This window comes from Bombus terrestris, chromosome 5, assembly GCF_910591885.1.
Source record: "Bombus terrestris chromosome 5, iyBomTerr1.2, whole genome shotgun sequence".
NCBI lineage: Eukaryota > Metazoa > Arthropoda > Insecta > Hymenoptera > Apidae > Bombus > Bombus terrestris.
In genome coordinates, this window is record NC_063273.1 from 3,846,677 (window position 1) to 3,874,002 (window position 27,326).

The window sequence follows — 27,326 nt, forward strand, 5'->3', positions numbered from 1 at the left end:
TTGAAAATATAACCCTGCTACATACAAGTGCAAAAGCATTTCAGCTTGTAAAATATCCGATCAAATTTCTCTGAAGAACAAGTTTTTAAACGTATAATTATGATCAAAATAGAATTATAGTTTGGCTAGGAATTCCTTGCCAACCACTGTCGTTAATAAACTAATTTTTTAAAGAAGGAAATCATATTTCATCTACAAGTAGGTCAGTGATCTCTTAAACTACCTATAATTTACCAGGCAATAATATGTAATTAGCAAATTGATAAGTTCCAAGTTGTAGGTTATACACTTGTCTTTTATAATTTCATAATTTTCTATCAAACAGAATATTTAGCTAACTTTACAAAAACTTAGCTAAACTAACAAACAATAATAGCAATATCGGTAACTTAAAACTTTCGATTATTAAAATTTCTTTAACAATATTAATTCTATTGTATAATGAGACCCGGATTGTAGTAAAAAGTATAGAAAAATATAATATACAATAATATAAAATATTATAAATACAAACTACAACAACTTTGTACTTCACGTAATGCGGATCTGCTACGGAATGCTACTTTATTTAACCAACACGTAAACCGACTGAACCATTCTTCGACGTACACTTTTCAACCAACTATCTATCGATACCAACCACTTGTTTCAAGCAAAACATCATTCGCGAACGAGAACGAAGATTGGCAAAAAGTTAGATACACGTTGCTCTTTGCCGAGTGCCTCGATGCTGCGTGCACGAGATACATATGATAATGATAAGTTGCGCAACAGAACCGGAAAGCTTGAGGAAGAAAGGGAAAGAGAAACGACTGGTGATGAGGGTTCGTGACTGCATACGAGCTCCCATAGGTAACACTGACACGTCGGAAAAACTAGCGGGAGATTGATGAGCCTGTAAGTGAAAGGGCCGACCCGTTGAAAAACGAGACACACCGCGAGAATTCCTTTTCCGAGTTTTGCCGGCTAAAAAGACAACCGCCACCCGTTCATCCCGAAAAACACGCCGGTGTAATTAAGCGGCGGGATAATTACGAGTCGCTGATTTCCAGCGCACCGATATTTTTCACGTCCAATTCGACCAAATAAAACTTTCCGCCTTTTACAATTAATTTCATATGTATTACGAATACGTTTGTGCGTGCTTGCGTGCGCGTGTGTGTGTATGTGTGTGTGTGTAGCAAATTGTTAGAAGGTTACGTTTTTATCTCGTGAAGTGCATTATGTAGAGGAATAAGATCGTTCGTCTTAAACGCGTTTGCATTTCAAGAAGAATTATCTCAAATTAATGCTTATATGCTAGCTACGACGAATAAGGTCTTAGAATGGTTCATCTGCAACATCAACCAGTTCTTATTCAATTTTCTACGAGTAAAGTCCTTCTGAGGATGAGCGAACACGATACATATACATTTTCCATGTTAAATATGAAAATGAATCGATACTATAAAAGAATAGAAGAAATAAGAGGAACAATTTGTGATATGTATGGTGATTTATGATGATAACATTAACATTAAAAAGTGGATTAGAAGATACAATAATGGAGATTTCAAGCTGGAAGATAATGAACGATGTGACAGACCACCGATGAAGATAAATGTTGATGAAAGAACGACCGATGAAATATGCGATTCTTTGTTAGAACAACACGAAAACGGTGAGTATTATCTCGGCTAATATATTCGCCTGATTTCACTCTATCTGATTTTTATTTATTTCCAGCATTACTATTTATCTCAATTATTATTATTAATTATCATTATTTATTTAAAGCACGAAACAGAAATTAAAATGAAGTACTTGAAAATTAAGTAACTTAATATAAATTAAATACAACGATCGAAAATTAAACACGGAATTTATATATTATTGTATTTCGATCGATACAATTTTTCGAAGGTTTTTTATTTATTAAAGAATTTGTTACTTTACGGCAGGCTTATCGCACGCATCGATTTATGTAGAATATTTCAACGAAAGAACGAAGCGTCATCAAAACTAAATCAATGATAATGCTGTGTTACTGTACGATAAGAATAAGAACAAAGACTACAAAGATAATGCAGAGGAATGTGAAGTCGACCTTACGAGATATACGTTATTTGATCTTTTCGGATATTCGCCTCGGACTAACATCGTGCGCGGTGGGATTTAATTAATCGCATCGACAATTACGAAATGTCCTTCATTACCACTCTGAGACGTGACACGACTGCACGCGCTACGCGAAAATTAGATCGCCTCGAATTTCACGGTTGCTCAAGCAAACACTACACGAAAGTATCAGAATCCTACGCATCCGTGACAAAATATTATGCGTGACGACTGATGACTATGTTTTCACGAAACGAGTTCATAAATGAGTGGACGCGGTACGTGACATACGATTAATGATATTTTTTATCTTTACGACCATGTCATATTTTTTCTTTTCAAAGAGAACTGTTTGAACAAATTTTAAGCATCAACTGTTTAAGAAACTACTCGACTTTTTTCTTATCTCTTTTTATAATTAAGTTACTCCAAAAGGTATTGTATATTGTAATAAATAATTTACTCCAAAGTATCGTATATTATTAAACATATTATTTACTATATACTACATTATAACGAACATATATTGCCAAAATAACAAATGAACAATTTAATCAATTCCTTATATTATAGAAGATGTAATGAACATCAACTTCACAGTGATACGACAAAATTTACCAACCATCTTTAATACTCTCACGATATGAATAAGGAACTGAGTAAAAATTCGCTTCTCGAAGGCCAACAAACATAGAATGAAATTACTCACCAAGTCAAGTAGGTCTCGCTGAAAACTGCAAACAAATCCCACATTCCGAGCCAGGCAAGTTCAGTGTTCGTTTGATATTACATAATTTTCTAACCTCAAAGCGTGACAAAGCCGACAGAAAAAGACGAAGAGATGGCACGTAAATAGAGCGGAAGAAAAACGATCAGAACGTCTCACCGTGAATCGCGATCGAACTTGACGATCTCGTTCTCGTGGCTACGGGCGATGCGAGCGCGATTGCACGCTGCCGGCATTGCCGGGAGCAAAACACAAGTCCGATACGTTAAAAACAACGAATAATACGCAAAAGGCGTTCGAATAAAACTAAAGCGGGGCGAAAAAGAAATCGAGACTTGTCAAAGTTTAAATGCCTTGCTAGCCGGCACGCGAGAACTACCGTTATTGTGTTTGTAGATATACCACGCGTGTAAATGTAGTTGCCCTCGACCACTTACATTTAAAGGGCCCCGGTATGAAAGTTCCACTCGCGTTTCAGTCGTAAACGGAATGCAGTATCACCCGCGTGAACGTGTTTTCGAACGTTCTTACACAGAAACGACTCCGAATTCGCGCACAATGTCGTTAACTTGTTGTGCATACGTATGCGTATATTTTAACACTTGCTAGAGATGGGGACGACGAATTCGGTGGATGTTGTCGAAAGAAACCCAAACAAAGTTGACAGGCTGAATATGCAGCTGGCACGCGGCTGATGTACTTGGCACTTGGGAAACACAGACTCGTGACACTTGACGTCACGGCGACAATGCACGGACACGTTCCACGCGCGTCAACCAGCTGAAAAGCGCATGGGCTGGCGTTCCCTTAATGACCGAAGAAATCGAACAACGCGAATCGGAAGGCACAATGTTGCGCCACTGTTTCGCGCTGGAACGGTACGGTAGTGTTTCGTTTCGCTCCCTTCCTCACTCTCTCTCTCTCTCTCTCTCTTTCTCTCTCTCTCACTCTCTCTCTCGCTCTCGCTCTCTCTCTCTCTCTCTCTCACTCACTCTCCCTCTCGTTCACCGTTCTGTCATTTGTTTACTAACCCGTGCTCGACCACTGTACGCTGATTCGCGCGTAATTGTCAATGCGCACGTACGTTCTGTCAAGCTGCATCGTCACGCGAAACGGCTGCCAGATTGCAAGGGCGATTCGGTCGACGGGTCCGGACGCTCGATCACCAGCAAAACGAATCTAAATTCACGTACGAAACAAACCACCGCGCACAGCATCCACATTCCACCATAGGGAATCTACGACCGTGCAACTGCCGGGATCAAATCACATCCGCCGGCGAAAGTAGTGCCGCGCTTCGCCGAAACCGCGAATCAGATGGCTTCAGGACGGCTGCGCGCTCCCAAACTAGTAAACACGGAGTCTAACATTCGTATCGTATACATCTTCTTTTTCATCTTGTTATAGTTTTTTGTCATTTCGTGTTGTGAGTAGTTAAACAAACTTTGACGGACTTGTAATCTTTTTTTATGAGAAGAAACTAGATGAAACATTCTTTATATCGTTAAAATTAATAGAAGGTATGTTAAAAACTATGAACTATAGTTATACGTATATAGTTTTTAGTATCGCAAGTCTCTTCAAATGTATCTACTTGTATGTACTGTTGAAGTAGAATTCGTTACCAAATATGAATGTTTATACTCATAAAATTTAATATCGTTCGATTCTTATAGGTGATCGATAAAATTGTCAAATCTAGTTTGAACATTTGAACGTCCAGAAACCGGTTGTAATTAGTGAAAGTTGAAATAGGAATGTGAAGTTTCACTTATAAGAATAAAACTCTATCGATCATTTTATAACATAATTAAAAAAAAAGCAGTACGCTCTCGACGAAAAGCTAGCCTTAAGAGGAAGTTTATTTTTAGATATGTATCTAATCTCATTGATTATCTGTTTGAAGTTTGAAATCTACTGTTATTGTTCGGTGTAACGAGAGTAAAAGCACTCGTGGGAAGAGGTTACCGTTCTTTCCCACGAGAAGCGATTCACTTTCGTTAATATTATTCTTTGCATTTACATTCAATAAACGTCTCACTATCAAATATATCGCGTAATTGTCACGAACAAGTAAAAGTTAGCGACAAAGTTCGTTTTAACCTACGTAGTAAAGCAGTTGCACGCAGTTACGGAAGTGGCGTCATTCCTATTCCATTATGGCGGACGTTCAGCAGAGTAAACAGAGTGGCAATTACAGCAGATCGTATGTGGGTAAGTACTGCTATTATTTTTCAATATTTTATGATAATATAAGAAGGAAAATTCAAGGAATAACAACGACGATATAAAATGTGTTTAATAATCATTGAAATATGCTCTGAAAGTTCATGCGCCAGATGTAACCGCTCTCCGTTATGCCTTGTGCTCTTTTTTTGACGTTTTGTCAACTGTTTAACTACATTTCTAGCTTAATAGGACGAATATTAACGTTTCTTGTTAGTTTAATTTAATTCTGATTAAGTGGGGAATCGTTATATGTTAAAATAATGAACAATTTGTAAGAAATGTTGCCAGAAGCAATGTAAATCATTGTTGAAAATCCTGTGTTTCTAACTTCGTGAATTACAACGTGTACGCATTGCTAACGAATATATTGCTTCATAACTGTTGCGTCCAGACTAAATATACGCTGCAAGAGTGAAAACTTTAATGGATGTGTTAAGTAACGTTGATGGTTGTAGAGGTTAAAGTACAATCGTAAATATTTTTTATTAGTAATATATGATGATTTGATCTTTTGTATCAATTACATGATAGAGTATAAACAATGTAATAGCCTGTTATGCATGCATAATCATGTGTAGTAACGTGATATTCTGTCAAAGGAGGATGACGTAGCCTCAAAGCATGGCACGTATGTGCTGCCGCCTTCTGGAAAAGTTTCCAACTATGTTTCTTAAAACGAGGGAATTTCAAACTGTGCCTGTTACTGACATGCTCGTCCTTGCTTGTTATTACTCAGCAGAATTACCAGCTATTTCACTTGTTACTGCTTTGTAGGATAGTATTTGTGCTGCGTCAACAAGCGGATATCTCTTCAGAGTAATCTATGCATAGTAATATTAATGATTAGGAAACATACACAAGACAAATTTATTTTAATTTATAATAATCTTATTCTTACATTTAAATTACACAATATATTCTTTACAATTTTCAATTATTTTTCTTGTTTATTACATAATTTTACAAATTTTGCCCTAGAATTACAAATATATGTCCCATTTTATTGAACTCTTGTTAGGAAAATATTAATTACTGCAATTTTATGATGAAATGTTTCAGATATCAAACTTTCAATTATGACAAATAGTTTCAAGAACTATTTATGAATTTAAAAATTAAATAATCGCAGTAACATGATTTTTTATATCTTAAATTTTCTTCTCACTTTAATATTTTATTGCAAATTTTAATATAACGAAATGATATAACTTTTGAAATTACGTGCTTTTCAAATCCCGAACTCAATTTTTGGAATACTTCTTTTAACTTTAATTCACATGACCTGATAAGCGTTCTTGCTTTATCATTACTCATTTTTATTGCTTAATATACACACATGTCGTTGACCGTCCACAAATTCTTCTTTATATATATAACCAGGAAGTATATTGTGGCATATATTCCTTTGAATGCAAAATATATACGATAAAATAATGTCAAAGGCAATGACCTCGAATTAATGACCGGTATATAGGGAGTGCTCGTAAAACACGAATTCAAATATTAAAAAATTCGTCCTAATATTTATTCATTTTCTTGTATATCTTCTTTTATCTACGATCACATCATTAAACATTTAATACAAATGATACTTGTTAAATATGTAATATTCGATATCATGTCGATTACATATTTACAAACACTTTCGTGACACGCTTTACGAATCATTTCTCTTCGTTCTACTGACCAATATGAAAAAATGTCGAATAGAATTTTTTTTTACATTTCTTCGCATCTTTTTCACGTGTTCTATTTGTACATGAAATCATGCTTACGTTTCATCATGTAGTCTATATAAATACACAATAACGTTAAACTGTCTATTGTACCTGCTATAAAGTTTGGGGAAAACGTTATCCCTCTGAACGAGCAAGGACCAAAGAATAGCCAAGAACGGCGATACGTTATACGAGGGAGGGCTATAACATTATTTCGCGTTAAATGAAATCCGTGACAATGAAACAGGTGGAAACAAGCAGGCCGGAGTTCGAAAGCAATTGCGTTATGCAGAGCCCCGATATTCAGGATTGGAAATGAGAGCTGTGTATTGGCATACCTATTCAGCCCGACACAGCGCGTGTTTTATTGAATTCTATCGATAGGTTTACGTGTCCAATGAAAACGGGTCTTTTCGTTTCCCTCCCATCGATAATTCAATCGATAGTTCTCTTTGCGAGGCGGCAAATGCATAATAATAATAATCGATGACGTGTGATTTTCCAAACTGGGTCGTGTAAATGATAAATCAACAACGAATTCTTTTTAATAGAAAGTAAAAACGTAAGATAAATCATAACGAAGTATAAAATATGTAGAAAAGAAAACAGAACCACTCGTTTGATAAAACAAGCTCATAAATAATATCAATCAATAAAAGAAGTTCATTTAGGTAAATCATTTGTTATCGTTTATGATATCGTCCCGATAACTGAATTGGTAATGAACAATAGGTGTTATTATACGATACGTTTTTCTCTAATCTAAATTTTTTTCATCGTTACAATTTTTGTTACGAAATTGGATCAAATTGAAAAACGTGTTTCGAGTTCGATCACTGCGGGTTCTTTGTAACTATAAACTGAAAGTGATAAAAATATTTGATCCTATTTTATGAGTATCACTCTTGTCGTTCCAGTTAACAACGTAACATCATTATTAGATTGCAGATGTTTATGCAAATTTATATATTTATGTACACAATTAAAGAAATACACACTAAATGTGGATTTCTTTTATTCTTTGCATACTTTTTTAAATACGTAAACATCCAGCATCCAAACATCTATAGCACAATCTGGTAATTACGAAATTGCTTGAGCGAACTTTCTATATCAATTGATACCTCGAGAACGTACATAAAGAAAGTGCATTAGTACCAAACGAAATCATTTTCCATAGCCGAATAGCGCTTAGCTTCGATCGATAATTAGCGAAAGACGAGATCTGGTAACGAATGGGAACTATGTCAATTGCCAGCGAGGACCTCGCGAATCCGTTTGTCGCAATCCAATAAGACTAATACCAAGAGTTTCTCCTCTAGAGTGTACCAATACACGGCAAAGTACACGCACGCGTGCTCCACATCGCGATGGATCCATCCAATTCACTTCATTGGCCGCTCACGTATTTCCGTAGCTCGTTGATTAAACTCGCATTATTCGCTCAAGCGAGTTCGGAGACGATATCCACACCGTGCAAACCGGAGCGCGATTCCTTTGAAAAACACACAATTCCTCGTCTCCGTTTTTCTTTGTCCCTTCGTTCGACTACCGCGTCAAGGTAAACGATTGAACGTCTGTCCCGATGGAATTGCGACTAGTCCATAAAAGATTTTTATGCGACCGGGATAACGTCGTCCAACGTTTCAAATAGCGAAACGCACATTCCCATCGTAAAATAAAAGTGCGACCCTCGATTCTGCTCGATACGTAAGACGAGTAAACGCGCACGGTCTCTCCAGACTCTGCAACGTCTCGCGCGATCTTTGCCTCTGCCTCTCGCTTTTAACCGCGAGATCACAGCGGCATTTTTCAACCGGCCATATTTTTCTTATACGCGCCGCGGTAAAGGCGAGATTGAGTTAGTTGGAGAACGTAGTAAAACGCGTGTAAGGGCAGTTGCACGTGATCACTGATCTATTCTTCTACATTGCCACCGAGCACCACGAAAAATTCCTTCTCTTTCTTCTCGACTACTTTTACGAACGAACCATGTCTATTATCGAATAGGAAAAAGGGACAGACCATGATATTTCGTTCTTTTTTTTCTCATATCTTGTTCCCAACTCGTTCTAGTTCCTAGTGATCTCCCTTTCTATGCGATCATTCACGACGATAATAAAGTTGACATTCTGATTATTCCGTAACTTTCTAGCTTCTATGAACGTAGTCACGTACAAACCACGGAGAGAAACAGGACCAGCGAATTCATCGCCTTATCACTGATCAGTTACGTTATACGCAGCTTTCGCTTCGCTTTCTTATAATATCGAGGCCCTCGGTATCGCGTTCCTCGTACAAAAGCGAACAATCGAACGTTTATTGCTAATTACGCGCCACAGCTACGCTATAGAACGCTGTTACGCAAATGTCGTTCACATTTTGCTGACATTTGCGGAAGTAATCTAGCAGCACGTAGGTAAGGTTCTTAATTCAACACTGTTAACCAGTTTCTTGGCCACATTGTTAACCTCAATTTCCCCAATGGCAACTCGAAGAAGCTCTGCCACCAGGGAATCTCTGTCCGATAGATGCGCTAGCCTGTTTCTTGGAAAACGCATAACCAAACAGCGCAGCATAAACTCGAAGCGAATCGTAGTTACTTGCTAGCGTACGCTGCTGGAAATATAAATAACCCATGTAGGAGATATAGCCGAGCCTGGGGAGATTAACGATAGTTCAGGTGGTTGAAGGAGGCATAATAATCCTGAGTCACTAGCCGGAATACGATCGAGCTCTCGTTTCTTCGTTCGTCTTGTCCCGTTACTCTTCCTTCTTCTTGATCCATCACGACATACACTTCGGCTTTTTCCATCCGTAAACCTCGTTTGTCGTAAAACATTTGCGTTCGTGCGGGACTAGGGATCACGCAACGAGGCGTAGAATATATAGAGCTCGGATTCCCAACCTGTGCAGCGCTGCCCCCAAGGGGGTTGCAGAATGTCTTGCCAGAAGTTATTCTTATCTACAATTATCTTTATAGAGAATATTTTCTGTAGAAATCTCCATCACGAAGACTTTTAGCATTTATTTCTTTCGATATGAGTTTGTTACAATATTATTGATTTTATTAAATATTATTAGAATAACTATCGTAACATCGATTCTTTATAAATGAAAAGTAGTCGAATTTTCTTGTTATATCTGAGCCTGATTTTATTTCCCTACTCTATTATTGTTATTATTAGACCTACGTTCTTTTAAACTAACAGGTTTGTTTTCTTTCTCAGTTACGTCGCGTTAACATTGTTCCGTTTAATTACGAAGCGTCACGAAAATCATAATATCAACAAAAATGTATTTTGTCGTGTCTTTCTTCCACCATCTACATATACGCTTACATCCTATTGAAATCGTTGTATTAAATATTAGATTAGAATCACGTTGTAAGAGAACTACGTTGAATGTATTTGATTTAATTTGCTTAATGCATTTCCTTTGTCCTATTGAAAATATCTTGTTATGTACGTAATATACTAAAGGCTTGCGGATTATTTACTATACTAGAATAACGTGACGATTCGTAAAAGGTTGAGAAACACTGGTACGGAGAGGGATGGTTTCTTAAATAAATATCTTGCCATGAAAGCACATCGTAACTCGGTGCACCACGGATTCGATCGTTAACTCCGCAGTTTTATAGCTGCCGCTAACCGTGCACCGATCTAAAAGTTCTGCCGAAGCAGCCGACGACGCTGACGCGTCGCTTTGATTGCGATTCTTCTTGTTCGGTCGAGGCTCGTAAATCGGTAACGTTCGCGGAAACGCGAGCGAACGCCGAAACAACCTAAACGGGGATATCGTGAATAATGAAGTATCACGAACAGGCACACGTGTTTTTAGAAAGGAGAACGCGTCAGTTTTTTTGACGTTGCCGTCTGGTTAAGTGGTACGTTTGTTTCTATGTTGCACGCAGCTATACCTTCTGTTCTCGTCGCTCAGGTAGGTGACCTCACCTAGCGTCTTCGGACGCTGCATTTTTGATAAAATGTCCTCCGTGATAACGATAATTCCTCTTCGATTTTTTGAAATATTATATGTTTGCGAAAGATTAGTGTTTGAAAATATCAATCTGTGTGCATAGAATTTGTATATACGTATAGTACGAAGTGTCTGTATGTTTCTTCTTTATAGCGATAAAATAATTTGTCAGAGGATTGTTTTTTAATTTTTTACCACTTTAATTTACTACTCCTTCGAGTGAATTTATTCTTGAATTGTAATTTTCGCTCGTGAACGTATATTTAAAAATTCTAGGAAAATAAGTAGCGAAAGAATGTACTGCTGACTGTTGTTTAGTTGTATTTAACTTTCCAGCGATTGTTATTTAGTTGTATTTGACTAGCATTTTGCGTCGGGTTACTTGTCTTTAGAATATTTCCGCTTTATTTGCATTCCATATTTTATATGATAAAGAACATCGACAAATACGTCGTATAATATATATTGTACGATATAAATCGCCTGAAATTTACATTTTAAAGACATAAACTGAAATTAAAGAATCTAATCGAAATGTGATTTATTAATTATAGCTATCTACGCTTCAACGATAACAATCGACGACTAAACTTGACTCTGAAGGTTAGATTTCACTATTTTACCATTAAATTTCACTTTCGTGCACCTTGGAAATCACCTTGGAAATGTATCTCGGCTAAATAACTCTCGGATTCTGTTCATTTCTTTTTTTTTTTTTTTTCTACTTCTGTCATAACAGCTAACGTCATATCGTGATCGCGTATAAAAATTGTCGATGCAAAACAGAATAATTCAAAGGTCACACAGTTTAAAAGTCGAACAATATGATTCTCATGCTTAAACGATTGCAACTCATCGCGGCGTACTCAGAAATGTGCATAATATGTAGATATAAGATACAAAAAATATTGTTTTATGTCAATTACCTTTTTTCCGCCAAATTTTTTTAAGTAAACATTATAAAAGACCGAGATCATGCCAGGAAATTAATACGTGTTTACTCGAGAATCGAGAGATATTTGAACATCCACTCTATTCATTTTATACAAATATTTGCTTGCTGCTCAATAATCGCGGTACTTAAATTTTTGTTTACCGTGTCATCATCGATTGCATCGCCGTACGTTAGTTTTACTATTGTAGATTACGAAACAAATGATACAGAGATAAGAACGATTTCTATTTGTAAACATATTAATTGTATCGTATAACTAAAGAATTATCAAATCCGATTTTTTTTTTTTCTATTTTTTATTTTGTTCTGTTTGGATTGTTTAAATTATCGTTATCGTTCGTTTTACGCTTTTTCGTATATTCCTATCATTCTCGCGTAATTACGAGCGTTGCAGTTATTTACTCTCTATCATTTTTACGCAATCCTATCGAAAGGAAGAATTGCAATCTACTTTATAATTTTCCTTTCCCTCCTCTTTTTCCCTTTTTTTCTTTTTTTATTCTTTTATTTTTTTTTTTTTTTTTCTTTTATATTTCTGTTTGTATTTCACTTTTACAAGCCATTATTCATCCACTTTCGCGTCTATGACTATGCATGACCGATATATTCCACTTCGCTTTGGTATGCATTAACCTGTTACTCTATGATGTGCAACGCGAGCAAATCGATCACTTGTCCGATCGATCGCCGCGCGCCAGAGAGCAAAACGATAATACTCGACGGTTGATTTCTTCTCTCCTGCCTCTTTCTCCTTCCTCCTTCCTTTTCCTACCTTCTTTTCTACGGTGCGTAAAATTGAAGTAAAGCTACCTGAAGGGAATTAGAAGTAGACATCGAGCGTAAAATTTCTACGCAGAATGTTAACATCCAATGATGTAGACACTAACATCAGCTGGTCGTAGAGTCACGGCGACTATCAGACGGTTGGAGAATTGTAATTTACTCGCTGACATAATATCTGTCAGAAACAGTATCTTTTTTCATCCTGTATTTTTCCACTTTATGGCCTGTGTTTACGATGAAACAACCATAAGCAAACATCGATGGCAGAATCGTAACTGTTGTAGCGTACAGTTGATCATCGTCAGCTGGATTCTCTAAATGTTTATCATGTTCATCTCGTATAAAGCGGTAAAACGAGGGAAAAAATAGAAATTTATCGTTATCCATTCTTTATTTTAGAGAGGATAATAGTAAAGTATCCTGTTCTTTCGATACCCTTTGGTTTTTTGTTAGGCTCTATCAATGTGTATTATAAACAGGAAAAAAGCATGTTGTATTTGCAAATATACTTTTTTTCATCCTCAGAATTATCCATATCTCATTACCAATGAAAATTGATTCTAAAGCAGACATTTAAAAAAGTGGCTCAAGGATCGAACGTGAAAGAGACAAAACGGAAAACGATTCTAACTAGCTCGAGCATATAACGAAAAATACGAAAACCAACGGAACTATCGTCGTTGATAACTTACCGGTAAGTTAGAAAGAACAGGTCGAGCAAGTATAGGTCAATGCCATTTATCGAAGCCGTTTATACGGTCAGTGTTTACCATTACACTTGCACCAAATGTTTACCCGAATTTCGACCGAATCTCCCTTAACCCGATTTCGCTTAGCTTGGCCAAACTTTCATTCGCTCTCAGCTCCAAAGCTAAAATACTTGGAATCTTCTTCGGCAACGAAACTGAATATCCACCGATCAAAAAGAGTTACATGGAATCGGAACGATATGTTCAAAAACTATCCCGCGATTTTAACCAAGATCCATGCCGAGTTAAACAGACCCGAACAGAGAGAACATTAAAGTTGCGTTTATCCTCCGAAAAAGAAAAGAAAAAAGGTATATACATAAACAGTTTGTTCGTGTATTAGTCGCCAGAGTTTTTCTTCTAATTAATAGATTTGTAAGAAAAATCCAAAATAGGAAAGGACAAAGTTTTATTGCTTCTAGACTGCGAGTGTCCTATCAAATTAATCAAAACAACGGAACCTAAACATTCGGCTTCTTCCTAGTAAATATTATAACGTGACTCATAAACCAAACCTAATTCTTATCTTCTGTTTATAGTTTATATAGATTTGGGTTAGGTGCCATTTTATTCGGCTGTCGTGAAGCGGCTGCCAACTATACCTACGCATATGCTATAGCGGAAGTACAAATTTAAGCAGAATTCAGGCTACTGGTACAGTTTTTTTACAAATATCTCGGAAACTAAGGTCGATCGGCGATTATACGTAGAAGAAACAGTTGTTCAAAATATTGGTCTCTATAACATATTCAAAGATCATCGAAATCGGTAAGGTGGATGATCGATAATTACGAAAAATAGTTTTGGTAGTATGATAGGTTGACGAGATATTGCATTTTAAAATTACTCTCGTGGAGAAAACATATGACTATGGTATCTTCCATCTATGGTCTTTACGTAGTGCATATATATATATATATATTTCTTTTTATTATTTAATTTGTATTTTACAATTTATCCAGCTAGGCATTCGGTAAATTTTTCTAGCTTAGTATGCATATATATTCGGAAAAATATATTAAGTGTTTAATATTTCGAAAGTATACTTTTGTGTGTCATTGTGTCTGTCTTGATTGCGTTATTTAAGAAATCATTATAAACGCTGTGGTATGCGATAAGTACGGATTAGATTATTCCATAACAAAGTGATCTCCGGATACGGCGTAATACGACGACTGATCGGGGATTGAGGATCGAACGATCAAAATATTGGCTTCGAGTGATTCTGAAAGCGTAGTGTATATACAAAGATTGTTATTGAGATCGATAGTCGCTACAATGTCTTAGAGTTCCTAGAATTATCAAAAAGCGTTGAAAATATTCATTCGTAATATTCGAAAATACACTGATCTATTGCAATATTAACAGATAATCGAATAATCGTTCTAAAGAATCTCAAGAAGTAAATAATTATATCCAGAGCATCGAAGGCGATTATCACTTACTGTATAAACGGTACTGTTTACGGTATCCTTAAAGCGTAAACGCTCCTCAGTGGCTAATAGTCTTTCAAAAGATCTAGAAAATTCATGCCTTCGAGCTTTTCAAATTAATAATAACGTACAATTTTTAACGAATAATTTATTCGAGTGTAGTAAACAGTACATTGGTAAAACACGCCAATTGTAATATTACGTTCGGATCAGGCCAGACACTAAACACCTACGTTCACACTATAAAAGTCAGAATACATTAACAGCTAACTGGAATCGTATCTCAACAAAAGTACGTTCCAAAACATACGTAGTAGCTGATGGAAGGATTTTGGAGTTTGATATAAAATTTTCAATATATATAAAATTAATTAATTCGTCTTCCTTCCTTAAGCATCCCTTTGTCTCTTCTCATACCTCCACTACGTATGTGTTCCGTATATATATACACATAATGTAATATCGTGGGCAGATTGCCTAAGAAATATCGGGTGAACTATAAACAACGTTGCGAGAAAGCCTAAGTGCTGACAGACCGAGAGGGTCGAGAAACTTCAATGGGCCAAGCGGTCCATCAATGTGTCGTCGGTCCTTCGGTTGAATAGTTACGCGGAAGAAAGTATACGGGATGATGATCGCGGAACACGTACGTGGTGGGGATATGAGAAAAAACAAAGGAATGCTTAAGGGAGAAAGACGAATTAATCGGCAGTCGTTAGCCGAGAGTCAAATTGTGAGAAGTCGTTGGTTGAGAGTCAAGTTGCGAGGAGTCGAGAGTTGAGTGGAAAGAGTTGGCGAGTTGTTATGAGTTGTGAACTATTAGTTATGAGTTGTGAATTATTCATTTAGTTGTCTCAGTTACAGCACATTACTGTACTTAGTTTATCGTTTCCTGGTTAATCCATTGTAAATAGATTTATCTGTGAATAAAAAAGTTATAGGATAGAAATCATTGAGAATCTTAATTTACAATATTTCTGAATAAATAAATAATCCTATAATAATGTTATGTTTGTTGCGTAAAACGTTTCGGAATTTCATTAATGCTGATTGGACACGACTCGATTGTAAGATATCGTATGTATTATGCAAATTTTCGTAAAAAATTTCTATAAACATTCTGACATTTTATACAAATGACTTTTGAACGTAATCTGTGCGACGAAAGCTTGGGCGATGACGTTCGCCAAATCGTGGCCGTAAATCTATGAAATGAGATCAGTACAATTACGTCTATTATTAAAAGTCATGCGTTCGAGTCGGTTTATTCCTGGACGCCGGCATCCGAGCGAATCTCCACGAGCCGATTCTCGTTAATTACTATCCGCGGTGCGTAATATTGGGTCATACGCGGGGCTACCGTCGCGATACAAGGTGACACGCCACAGCACATCACCCAGGTTTCACCGGTATTCACCGATTGTGGGATACTGCCAACTCTGGTGGACTCCTCCGCTTCTGGTCTGACCACTGTCCATCGGCTGGCCACCACCACACACAGCAGGATATTTCTAGTCGGCTGGCATGTTCGAGTTAGTGTTGGATCGTGTGCGCATCGAGCACCTGTGCGTGTCGGTACAGCCTCGTTTTCTCGCTCGTTCCGTGGTCTCGCGATTCCCTTTTTCAGTCGACGAGTGAGGAACGCCGAAAGAAGAGGCTGCTGAAGCCGTTGCATCGAATGTGAAAAACGAGCCACGGCGACATGAGCGACAAAAGGAAGATACCGTCCAGCTGGAAAAGGCAAGAAGAACAAAGCAACAGGCCCAAGGACCCGGTCAGGCCACCGAGGACAAGGACGCAACAGGCTCGTCACAATGCAGCTATCGATCGACACGACAATCGCGGTGCGCCGTGGACCAGCGTGAAACCAGCTTAAATAGCGGACCGAGACGGGTTTAGGTTTAATCGTATTCGAAAGTTTGATTGCCGCCGGGGATTGGTATTTTGTCAGAAATTTCGGAAGACGATGTACCAACGAGTACGACGCGGAATCATCGATCGAGCCGAGAATGGAATTTAATCGCGAAACGAAACGAGCTTAAATCGTAGGCAACGAAGTTTGAGGGCAGATATCGAGGCTGAAAACTTGCTCGTTGGAAAGGCAATTGGCTTGTTGTCAAAAGCTGCGTCAAGACGCAACAAGAACTCGTGATAACGGAGGCGTTTGATCGGGATAACGATGGGTCTGAAAATATACGAAACGTAATGATTGGTCGTGCATGAGGTTCAGGGATTTGATTGGAGCATAAATTGTCGATAATTTGCCAATATTTTTGATCGTGGCGCGTTCCAAAGTACAGTTTCATCGTGAAATGAACGTAAATCATCCGATCGATCTCGTTTGACCACGCGAAACTTCCACGGGATTCAAATTTTGTATTCGAAAACAACGAAATTGCGTAAAAGGAGGTACAATGCAACACGCAAAACTAGCTTTTCAGAACGACTAGAATTTAGTTTTGATCGAACGTGAGAGTTTGGTCATGATATTGGCGCGTTTCCAAAACCTCGACAACGCAACAGATTCGCGGCAATGAAATCGTTTATCGGAACGCAGACCTTCAGGGTTCATTGTAATGCCAAACGAATACACGAGCAGCGACTTAGAAAATGCCCGAGTGTTGAAAAAGTGACGTTCACTACACAGAGCGTGCAATAGTTGCCTTTTAATTTTACTTTCCGATCCTTCGATGATCGACGATCGTTGGAATTTTTCTTAAAATCTTTCTTTGCTTGACTATTTTGTTGGTTCCGTTCTAACGTCCGTTCTTCGTTTATAGAAATTATTTACGAAGAAAATATTTGCAATAACGAGGGAAATAGACTAAATACGCGTTTCACAATTTGCTTTCAGTCAAGAAAGTCCCGATGACGACCCTCGATGAAAACGTGAACCGTGTTCCACGGGTGTACACAAACGAACGGGAGGAAGAAGGTGAGTTTCTTTCATTGACTTATTCTTTAGTATGTCTTACAAACATAACTAATGGTTGGACCTTTGAACCACGGCGTATTCTTAATAGATTGTCATACAAAACCTTCGTAAGCTTCTAAGAATTTCAAGTCCAAGTATAATAATATATCGCGGCACGATATTTAATATTGTATAATACTAAAAAACAAAGTAACATTTGCACTGTAAATTCCTGCTAGTCCGATATTATTTATTTAGAACTGTGATTATTATTTAAATTTTTATTAAATACCACGGTCAACCGATAACTTACGCCGCACGAAACGCTACACATATATATTTTTTGCATACTTTACGATGCATGCAATCTCGTGCAAAAACCATTATCACAGGTTTGCAACGTGGAGAAAAATATAGACACGTATACAGCGTGTATAATAGTAGCGTTCAGCCAGCGTTCACACGTTGAATACGTAAGCATAGCAACAATCTGCAGTTTTTTTTTTTCTTTTTTCCTTTTAATTAATAACGTCTATAAATTCGCTTCTTTACACTTACGCAGCTCGAATCGTTTTTCTACTCATTGACGTTCGCACGGACTTCTAGGAAAATCAAACTTATTAATACGGACTATCTCTTTAATTGTTACTTTCTAATTATTTTCACTCGTATAAGCAGAAACACTTTGTACGAAGATCGACCAAATTTTCACCGTGTTGCAGACATATATTTATATAGACTGTAATTTTGTTTTCATTATTATCATTACATGGAACTTCGAAAACGTGCAGTACACGTAATTAGAATATCGAAAACATTGCTAGTAAATGTAAACCAAAGATCATTTATTTTTATCTCATGAGAGACTTCGGTTATAGTTAGCCTACCACTATCTGTTCTTAGAATCTCGTTCAGTATCTTAGTTCAACATCTCGTAAAATATTAAAAGTACATTAAGGAGATTCAAAGCTTCCCCTTCTTTCTCGATAATAATACTTTTTACCGTGTTCGATAATCATTACTTTTGGTTTTAACTTCCGCGTCGTTTAAATCTACCTCGATACGTAATGTAATCATATATACGTACAAATATACAATATCCTCGGAGATCTCCGCGTACGCACAATTGCCCACATACTCTGGATACTGTTGAAATATTTGATAAGAAGGTTGCATACGCGTTGCTTAAAAATAACGACGATTAATGCGAAAAGCAGTTGTAGCTGGCTTTAAAACGCGGCAGAATCTTTGTAGGAAACGGTGTGTACAAACACGGCGAGCTACATTTTCACTAGGCCAATTGCATTAGTCAACATCTCGTTTTCAGAATTTCCTTCTTCTTTTCGAGTGTAGCAGAGGCTGGCGACGCGCGTCTGTTAATTAAATTCTCGTATTCCGTTTTTCTCGCTACGTCGCGTCGCCCCGAGTCTTCCGTTCCAGATGAGAAATTCGACGCCCTGTATTCGCGAGTTTAATGCGGTAATGATTCGTGTAAATACAAGATTGCAAGGCACCGATGCGGCTGTGGATGGCAGTCGGCGTCGCGTATTTCACCAGCGACGACGACAACGACGACGACGTCAACGATGACGAGAGAACTAGCGTTAAAGCAGGAGGCGGAAGGAGAGGCGAAGAGGTGGAATTAGCGCTCGCGCGAGTATAATTGGCCGTTCGTTCGCAATAAGTAATCGCTCGGGGCTCCTTCGTAGACGTTCTATCGTGTAAAATTGAAACGCTCCACGACTCATGGGAGCTGCTTTTCCAATGGTCTCCGCTTTTCATCTGCTACGCGTTTCGAACGCTCTTCGCTTTAAACGAAATTGTTTTCTTTATGCTTGAAATTGTCACTATTCGTATATTATACGATGAATCATACGGATTCTTGATCAATTTTTTGAATTACGAACAGCGCGTTGATAAAAGTAGAGTAGACTTTTATTGGACGCTATCGATGAAAAATTTGTGAGGAGAAGCAGAAATTAAGAAGCGAGGTTTCTTAAAAATATTTCGAAATGTCGGATTTATAGCCGACGATTTATTTTCAACTCGTTGATCTTTTTCAAATGGAATTACGAACCGAATTAAAATAATTATCTCGTGTTATCTCGCGTTATCGAAGAAATTAATTTACTTGGTCTGTCTTGGGTGCAACGTGTATCTCAATCGAGATACAACGATTAGTCCTCCCATCGGGTTCTTAAAAATTTAGTTAATCGCGCAATCATATCGTGATTCCGTATCTTTCTGATAAATCTGACACGAGTCTCACGTACTTATTTTGTGACGTATTTAAAGCTAGAAAGATCAAAAAGAAGTTTCTTTCGAGCGAGGTTTAACACGGTGCTACATAAATCTGTGACATAACGACGTAAACGAGTTACGTAAGTCGATAGTCGTAAGAAACGAAATACTTCTAAACGACGAATTAATTACTCATTGGCGATCTTCGTTAAAATCTGTTTAAATCGATTAAATCGTCGCTGATACCCAAAGGTGTACTATATAACTCCAGTTCGAAATTTCGTCTCATTGTATACAAAGTCAAAGAAACGGATAATCATTTACAAGAGGGCAGATCGATCTGTTGAAGTATTCAGTATGTTTGTGACTAACAGATTTACGATCGAGGTGCCAGACTAGAATTCGCGTGATCGTTTCACGCGAATGCAAATGCGTACATAGTCGTTCGTCAATTATAAAAACTGCTTGGAAATCGAGTCGTGAGAAATTTCCACGTATCTCACGTTCTACGTGCAGTCACGTACCATGGAAACTATGCTGGAAAACGAAAGTGTTCAAGACTCTTGAAACCTAGAAGCCGTGTAATAATTATCATTTCACGCGTTATGGTAATCTTTGGTGTGACGTTTCTACCGCTCATATGGATATCATTCTTTTTTACCATCGCATACAGCTTTTTCAAGAATATTTTTCCTATTACATAAAAACGATAAATAAGAGAAAAATCCACGAATAAGATCCATTTTATTTTATATTTTATTAATCATATGAAAATTTATATTCAATATTTACCATTGGCTCTTCGCAATGTAGTTCTTACAACGGATCTACTTTTTTTTCTGACAACAAGAACAACAAGAAATTCAAATCAATTATCGTTTAATAATCAATTTCGGTTACGCGATAGAATTATATATAATTGTTTAATTAGATTTTGCAATCGTTATCTTCATCGGACTCTGACATCAATCCTTTGCACGAGTGCGTAAGTTACGTGTCTCGTCGTCTCGTCAAATTGAGTCGAATCACGTGGCATAGGTCAGCGTGTTGTTCACGTAAGACGTAAGCAATGCTAGTTGATTTCATATAGTTCGCTTTCGTGCCACGTGCGGTGGAGACACTACACCTATTTAGTCGTATGTCGGAACGATGTCAGCTATGTCAAGGCCTCCAAACATTACATTTCCCCTCTTGTCGTATGCAGTCGGAGCAAAAGATTTTGGTCGTTCAAGGTCCACGTTACTTTCCTCTCCGTTATACTTGTTTTCGTCTTTTCGCTCTGCTCTCGCCAAAATCTAACAGCAAGCAATTGTGCAAGGAGTTAGGAAGCTGGTATAAATTGTTTTTAAAAATGTATTGAAATTTCATGTTCTCAAATTATAATAATAGATAATATAGAACATCTGTAAAAAGAGAAACAAAAGTTCGAAGATGGCAAAATGTTTACGATTTGATTATAATTCTTTATAATTTTCATTTGTTTGGCGTATGTTTTAGCAATAATGGATATTATTACAATGCTGGTAAAAAAGCGAACGTAGTTCCAAGAACCTGGAAGCTTATGTTTATAAAAGTTTAGCGATGAATACCAAAGATTATGTATACGTTACATTTTGCATAAATAAATACATATATGGTCATATGATGATCCTGTATCATTCTGATGAAATCTGACGAAAAGCTCGTTTGAACACGATGGACCTATGAATTTATACAAAAATCTGATTAATAATAAAATTACAAAATCAAGGCATTTAATTGTATCGCAGAATTTCTAATTTATTCTTATCACGATAATCTATTATACCAAGTTATTATACCATTAACAGCGTGTAATAATAATGATCTTTTCTATGTTTGTTAATTTAGAAATGATATGTAATTATAAATGAATGTGTTTTTTCGCTTCTGGACCTCGCTAGATCGATCTGGTTGGCAAGAAAAAATAGAACGTCTTTCAATGGATAGTCAGGATAAAAAGATATCGGATGTAGGACAACCTGTACAGATCGTACTTGCTCATCCAGACCATAGTTTCGAATTAAACGAAGAAGCCTTGTCAAAAATTCTCCTTGATGATGATATTAAAAATAGGAGTGTAGTTGTTGTGTCAGTAGCAGGTGCTTTCAGGAAAGGCAAAAGCTTTCTGCTCGACTTTTTCTTGCGATACATGAACAGTCAGGTATGTTATTATTACTGGTAAAATTGAAATATTAATTACAAGTTAGATTGCGGGTATTTTAATGGATTTATGGGGAATTTGAAAATACAAAAATACACAGAATGCAAATATATATGAAATATTCAAAGCACTGGTTGTAATATTTAGCAGATAAAAATGATTAAATTTCTATTTAGGTTTCATTTACTTAATTGCCTGCACAAATATCCGTAGTCTAATTACTGTTTCCAATAATTTATTAGAATACTTATTCAGATGAATAGATAAACTAAACCGAATAATTATTTTTATTTTTTTCATGCTTGCACGGAACATTGGCTGCCTAATTAACATCGATCATAGTATAATAATAATAACCAGACGGATTCTTGGTTGGGCAAAGATGATGAGCCACTGAGTGGATTTTCATGGAAAGGAGGCTCTGAAAGAGACACAACAGGGATATTAATGTGGTCGAAAGTTTTTTGCGGTACCTTACCGGACGGTGAAAAAGTTGCTGTGATTTTAATGGATACGCAAGGTGCTTTCGATAGCCAGTCCACAGTGAAGGACTGTGCGACTGTGTTTGCTCTAAGTACAATGTTGTCATCCGTACAAATTTATAATCTATCACAAAACATCCAAGAGGATGATCTTCAGCACTTGCAACTTTTTACGGAATATGGTAGGCTGGCGTTACAAAAGTCTGGAGTCACACCGTTCCAGAAGTTACAATTCTTAGTAAGAGATTGGAGTTACCCATACGAAGCACCCTATGGTTCAGAAGGTGGAAAAGAGATACTGAACAGAAGATTAGAAATCTCCGACAAACAACATCCAGAATTACAAAATTTGAGAATGCATATTAAGTCTTGCTTCTCGGAAATATCTTGTTTTCTAATGCCACATCCAGGCCTGAATATTGCCACTAATCCTCGTTTCGATGGTAGATTATCGGAAATTCAACCAGAATTTAAGGAACAGCTCAAAGTGCTCATACCGGTGTTATTAGCTCCAGAGAATTTAGTTCCAAAGAAAATCGATGGTCAACTTGTGAAAGCAAGGGATTTGTTGGAATATTTCAAAAGCTACATGAAAATTTACAAAGGAAACGAGCTTCCAGAACCAAAAAGTATGTTAGTGGTAAGTTTTCGTTTGCTATATATTTAATTTTATAGTTATATGTCTTATTGGTGAATTTTTTATGGTATACGTTCTATTTTTAGGCAACAGCAGAGGCAAATAATTTGGCTGCGGTAACGGAAGCGAGAGAATTTTATATACGATTAATGGAAGATGTCTGTGGATCAAGAAAACCATATTTAACAACAGCACGTTTAGAGGCCGAGCATACACGTTGTATGGATAAAGCTATGTGCATATTTCAAAATAAAAGGAAAATGGGCGGAGATGCATTTAGTCAAACCTATATGAAGAAATTATGTGAGGTGAGAAACTGTTCGAATTTATGCTTACCTGATATTTCATCTTGATGCTAAAGATATTAATACATGATTTATTACAGGATATGGATAAAGCGTTTGTTCACTTCAAAGCACAAAATGAAAGCAAAAATGTTTTCAAATCAACACGAACCGCAGGAGTATATGGTGCAATTGTTGCCATCATGTACTTTTTATCCTCAGTATTTGCTTTTACTGGTTTATATTTGCTAGCAAATATTTGTAACTTCATCATGTGCATCTGTATATTAACCCTCATGTTGTTGGCATATATTAGGTATATACATAATAATAATTTACATAAGTACTTTACAATTTTGATTTAACTATAATTATTCTTTTATCAATATAGGTACAGTGGTAATTACGACACACTTGGGGTAGTAATAGATGAAGTGGCAAACACTTTATGGAATAATGTAAGTAATGTATATTTAATTATCTACGTATAACAGATATCCGTAAAATCTCTATAGCTATAAAATTAATAAACTTAATTTATTTATTAATAACGCTAATTCCACGCGTTAAAATGATGAGAAGTAATTTGCATATGTATAATTAGATACTTTCAATTAGTATCCAGTTTTACATTAATGTACTGTGCACACATTTAATCATTCACATTACATAGCTATGTCATCTGAATAGAAATTTATATAAGTTTTTTTAATAGTTTTGCGACTTAAAATATGTATATCAAAATTTGCATTATCTTTAAAACCTCATATATTTAAAATATTACTTGAAATATTACGCACGCTAAATTTTAATGACGGTATTATATGTAGCGCAAGGTATTAATTGGGTAATGTAAATAATTGCTGCTCATCATTTCACCATATTTCCTGATTCATACCTTCCACATATGATTTCTACAGGTCCGAGATATGGGTGTACTATTCACTGTACTTACACTTGCTGTGGCTGCTGCTTCATCATGGTTTATAATTTTATATGGTTTCATTTCATTTCCACTTCCTTCTCCACCTTCGTCTTCTACTCGTTTTAGTTTTGGAGATATATCTAATTTTTGGGAACATTTATATTCTATTATAGAAAAGTATCAAATATTCAAATATATCAACTATTACTTCGGCAATTATATAGAAAAGGGCACACCTCATCGATTTCAATAAGCTTGAAATATGTTGTCAAGAATAACATTCTGAACAATTTTTTACTGTACATTTAATTACCGCTCGGCCTTTGTGTCCAAAATATTCACAAAAGCTTGAATTAAATTTAGTTACTATTACATTTCATTCATGTAACATAATAAGTGATCGCATTTTTTATATAACCCAACCTAAACTTAACTCCAATCCATAACCCATCCATTTTTATTTTTTATTTGCACAAAAATAGTTTTCTTTCACCAATGAATTAAACTTAGGTTGGACTATATAAAGATGCTCCCCTACTTCAGAGTAGAGTGTCGTCTTAACATGAATTGTATTGAGGTTTTTTGCGAATATTTCAGAAATTAAGTCCGAGTGACGATAACATGTACAGAAAAAGATTTTTTGACTTTGGTGACTTTGACAACACGTTCCAAGGTCATCAAAACTGATAAGGTGTGCCCTTTCCCATATGATTACCATTAATTCTTATACTAGCTCTGAGTTCTTGCAATTCCTTTTTACATTACTATTCGTCCATTTTTTTTAGAGATATTCATATAATCTAACAAATATTATTATTAATAATATTCATAAATTATAGATCCTTGTTCAAATTTCTACTCTTCTCTTTTTTCAGAATATATACATTACTTAACAGATATTATTTTTAATGATGTTCCTAAATTATGTGATTCCTGTTTAGATTATTATTCCCTCCTTTGTTTCAGGATATTTACAGTACTTCACAAATATTAATTTTGATAGTGCTTCTAAATTATACAATTCCTCTTTGACGTATTATTCCTCTCTTTTTTCTGAATATTTACAGTACTTCACAAACATCATTTTTGATAGTCCTTCTAAATTATATGATTCCTGTTTAATCCATTATTCCTCCCTTTTTTTCAGAATATTTACAATACCTCATAAATATCACTTTATTTGGTATTTCTAAATTATATAATTTTTGTTTAAATTATTAGTTTCACCTTTACAGGATATTTACAATATCACATGAACATTGCTTTTAATGATATTTTTAAATTATACGATCCCTGTTTAAATTATTATTCCCCCTTTTCTTAAATATTTAAATTATCTGATAAATATTATTTTTGATATTACTTCTAAATTATGTGATTACAATCTAGATCATTGTAAGTCATTTTGAATGTAGTTGAGCTGTTCTAACATTTGCATATATATTCTATCTTCTACATTCTGTATATATTATATACTCTAATCTTCATTACTTCTAATGTGTTACATTTTTCACTTATATAAATATTGCCTTTAATATTATGTTACTATTTTTTTTCCTCCTTAATGTAAGCTGAATACTAACAGGAGCGAATGTACAAAAGGTATGGGGTTTGCTTATAATTAATTTAGAAATAAAAGTAATTCTTATTCCATATATTCCAGTTTGAAAAAAAGTGACTTTCACGCACAATTCATTTATCTTTATAAATTTTATCAAAGTTATAACGTTATATTTATAATTAAATAATAATTCTTATCATTAGATGTCATATATGTCATATTGTTTTCCATTTATAAACTAGAGTATATAAACATCAGTAATTGTTTTATACTAAATTTACATTAATTTGCTAATTATGCTTAAGTATATTAAAGAAAATGCACTTTTGTTTCTGTTCAGTTAATTAAACCAGTCTATCAACAATTTGTGGAGAAGTCAGTGTCTGTAGCAGTGGCTCAAGCTGCTGAAATGGCTACAAATACAACAATGAATGCCACTGCCACTGCCAATGGCAAGCCTAAACTATCATGATGTTCATTCCCTTTGTGTCCCAATTTCGCAAGTGCATTAGAAACATACATCAATGTATTAAAACCAGTAAGTGACATAACAAAATTTCATTGTTTTGACCATGTAATATGAGGCCATAAATAGCTTTTTCTTTGTTAAGTCACAAGGAGATACTGTACGTTACATATTTTAATTTAAAGTGACTATGAATGTATATACAATATATTTTGATTACAATTCCTTGCTAGATTGTTGAAAATCATCATTATTAGTATTGTCTATGATTGATATTACATTTGTTAGAAAAATAAAATTCCATAGTTACTGGTAAAGATTATAGTTTGGATAAAAGCTATTGTTCTGGGGTTGTTAATGTTTATCATCAATTTTAATTTTTTTTTATATTGAAATATATGGATATATATACATACATAAAAAACAAAGTGTAAAGAAGTCTTTAGAAACAAATACGTCTACATTTTTTTTGATAATATTCAATTCATATTTAACTTTTTAGTTAGAGGAATATACGTACTTAAACGCATTTCAAGGTCACAAGGAAACCTGTGGTAAAATATTTTTGAAACGAAATTTTAATAAGACACTTTGTATATTTATGCATTATTCTATGTATATGTACTAACATACCTAAATTATATCTGTGCCAGATTTACCCTACATCAGTTACTATTGTATTGTTTAATTTTTTTTAATAAACTGAAGTGTAAATACTATTCACTGTTCTTCACATTTAATAAATTTTAAATAAAGTTGATAATGTATTTAATTACAATGGATTGAAAATACATATATGCCATGTAGTATATATTTTATTAGACTTAGCATTAAATAACTCTACCTTAGATTAATATTTTACAAAATATCAATTATGTACTAACAAATTTTTGAAGGATTGTAAATATAATATTTTTATTTCTTTCCTTATTGTAAGAATAAGACTTTTATCATAACAGACT

At 35.5% G+C, this 27,326-nt stretch overlaps 2 protein-coding genes and 1 long non-coding RNA gene across 16 annotated transcripts in view; 1 reads left to right on the forward strand and 2 right to left on the reverse strand.

The window, feature by feature from the left end:
• Nucleotides 1–3,711, reverse strand: part of LOC100650807 — a 587,269-nt gene extending 583,558 nt beyond the window's left edge. For all 3 annotated transcript variants that reach the window (XM_048405682.1, XM_048405681.1, XM_048405685.1), the window contains exon 1: nucleotides 2,807–3,711. The gene's annotated coding sequence lies outside the window, so the exon portion shown is untranslated. The remainder of the gene's footprint in view (nucleotides 1–2,806) is intronic.
• Nucleotides 1,372–27,083, forward strand: LOC100642878 (atlastin). Of its 12 annotated transcripts, none has more exons than XM_048405704.1 (9): nucleotides 1,375–1,660; nucleotides 17,527–17,607; nucleotides 21,750–22,009; nucleotides 22,352–23,131; nucleotides 23,215–23,436; nucleotides 23,514–23,728; nucleotides 23,804–23,870; nucleotides 25,909–25,939; nucleotides 26,239–26,314. In XM_048405704.1, exons 1-9 carry the CDS (start codon nucleotides 1,489–1,491, stop codon nucleotides 26,244–26,246), a joined length of 1,836 nt encoding a protein of 611 aa, XP_048261661.1. In that variant the 5' UTR covers nucleotides 1,375–1,488; the 3' UTR covers nucleotides 26,247–26,314. The 12 variants fall into 12 exon arrangements, with proteins under 12 accessions (XP_048261656.1, XP_048261661.1, XP_048261658.1 ...); XM_048405700.1 differs by lacking the exons at nucleotides 1,375–1,660; nucleotides 25,909–25,939; nucleotides 26,239–26,314 and adding exons at nucleotides 4,207–4,344; nucleotides 4,501–5,038; nucleotides 24,333–25,234; XM_012308881.3 differs by lacking the exons at nucleotides 1,375–1,660; nucleotides 25,909–25,939; nucleotides 26,239–26,314 and adding exons at nucleotides 4,209–4,344; nucleotides 4,936–5,038; nucleotides 24,333–25,234.
• On the reverse strand, nucleotides 20,553–24,477 carry LOC125385066. Its single transcript, XR_007224017.1, has 2 exons — nucleotides 24,368–24,477; nucleotides 20,553–21,122 (listed from the first exon to the last, which is right to left on the reverse strand). It is a non-coding gene; the product is annotated as an uncharacterized LOC125385066 (long non-coding RNA).
• Nucleotides 27,084–27,326: the final 243 nt, after the last annotated feature.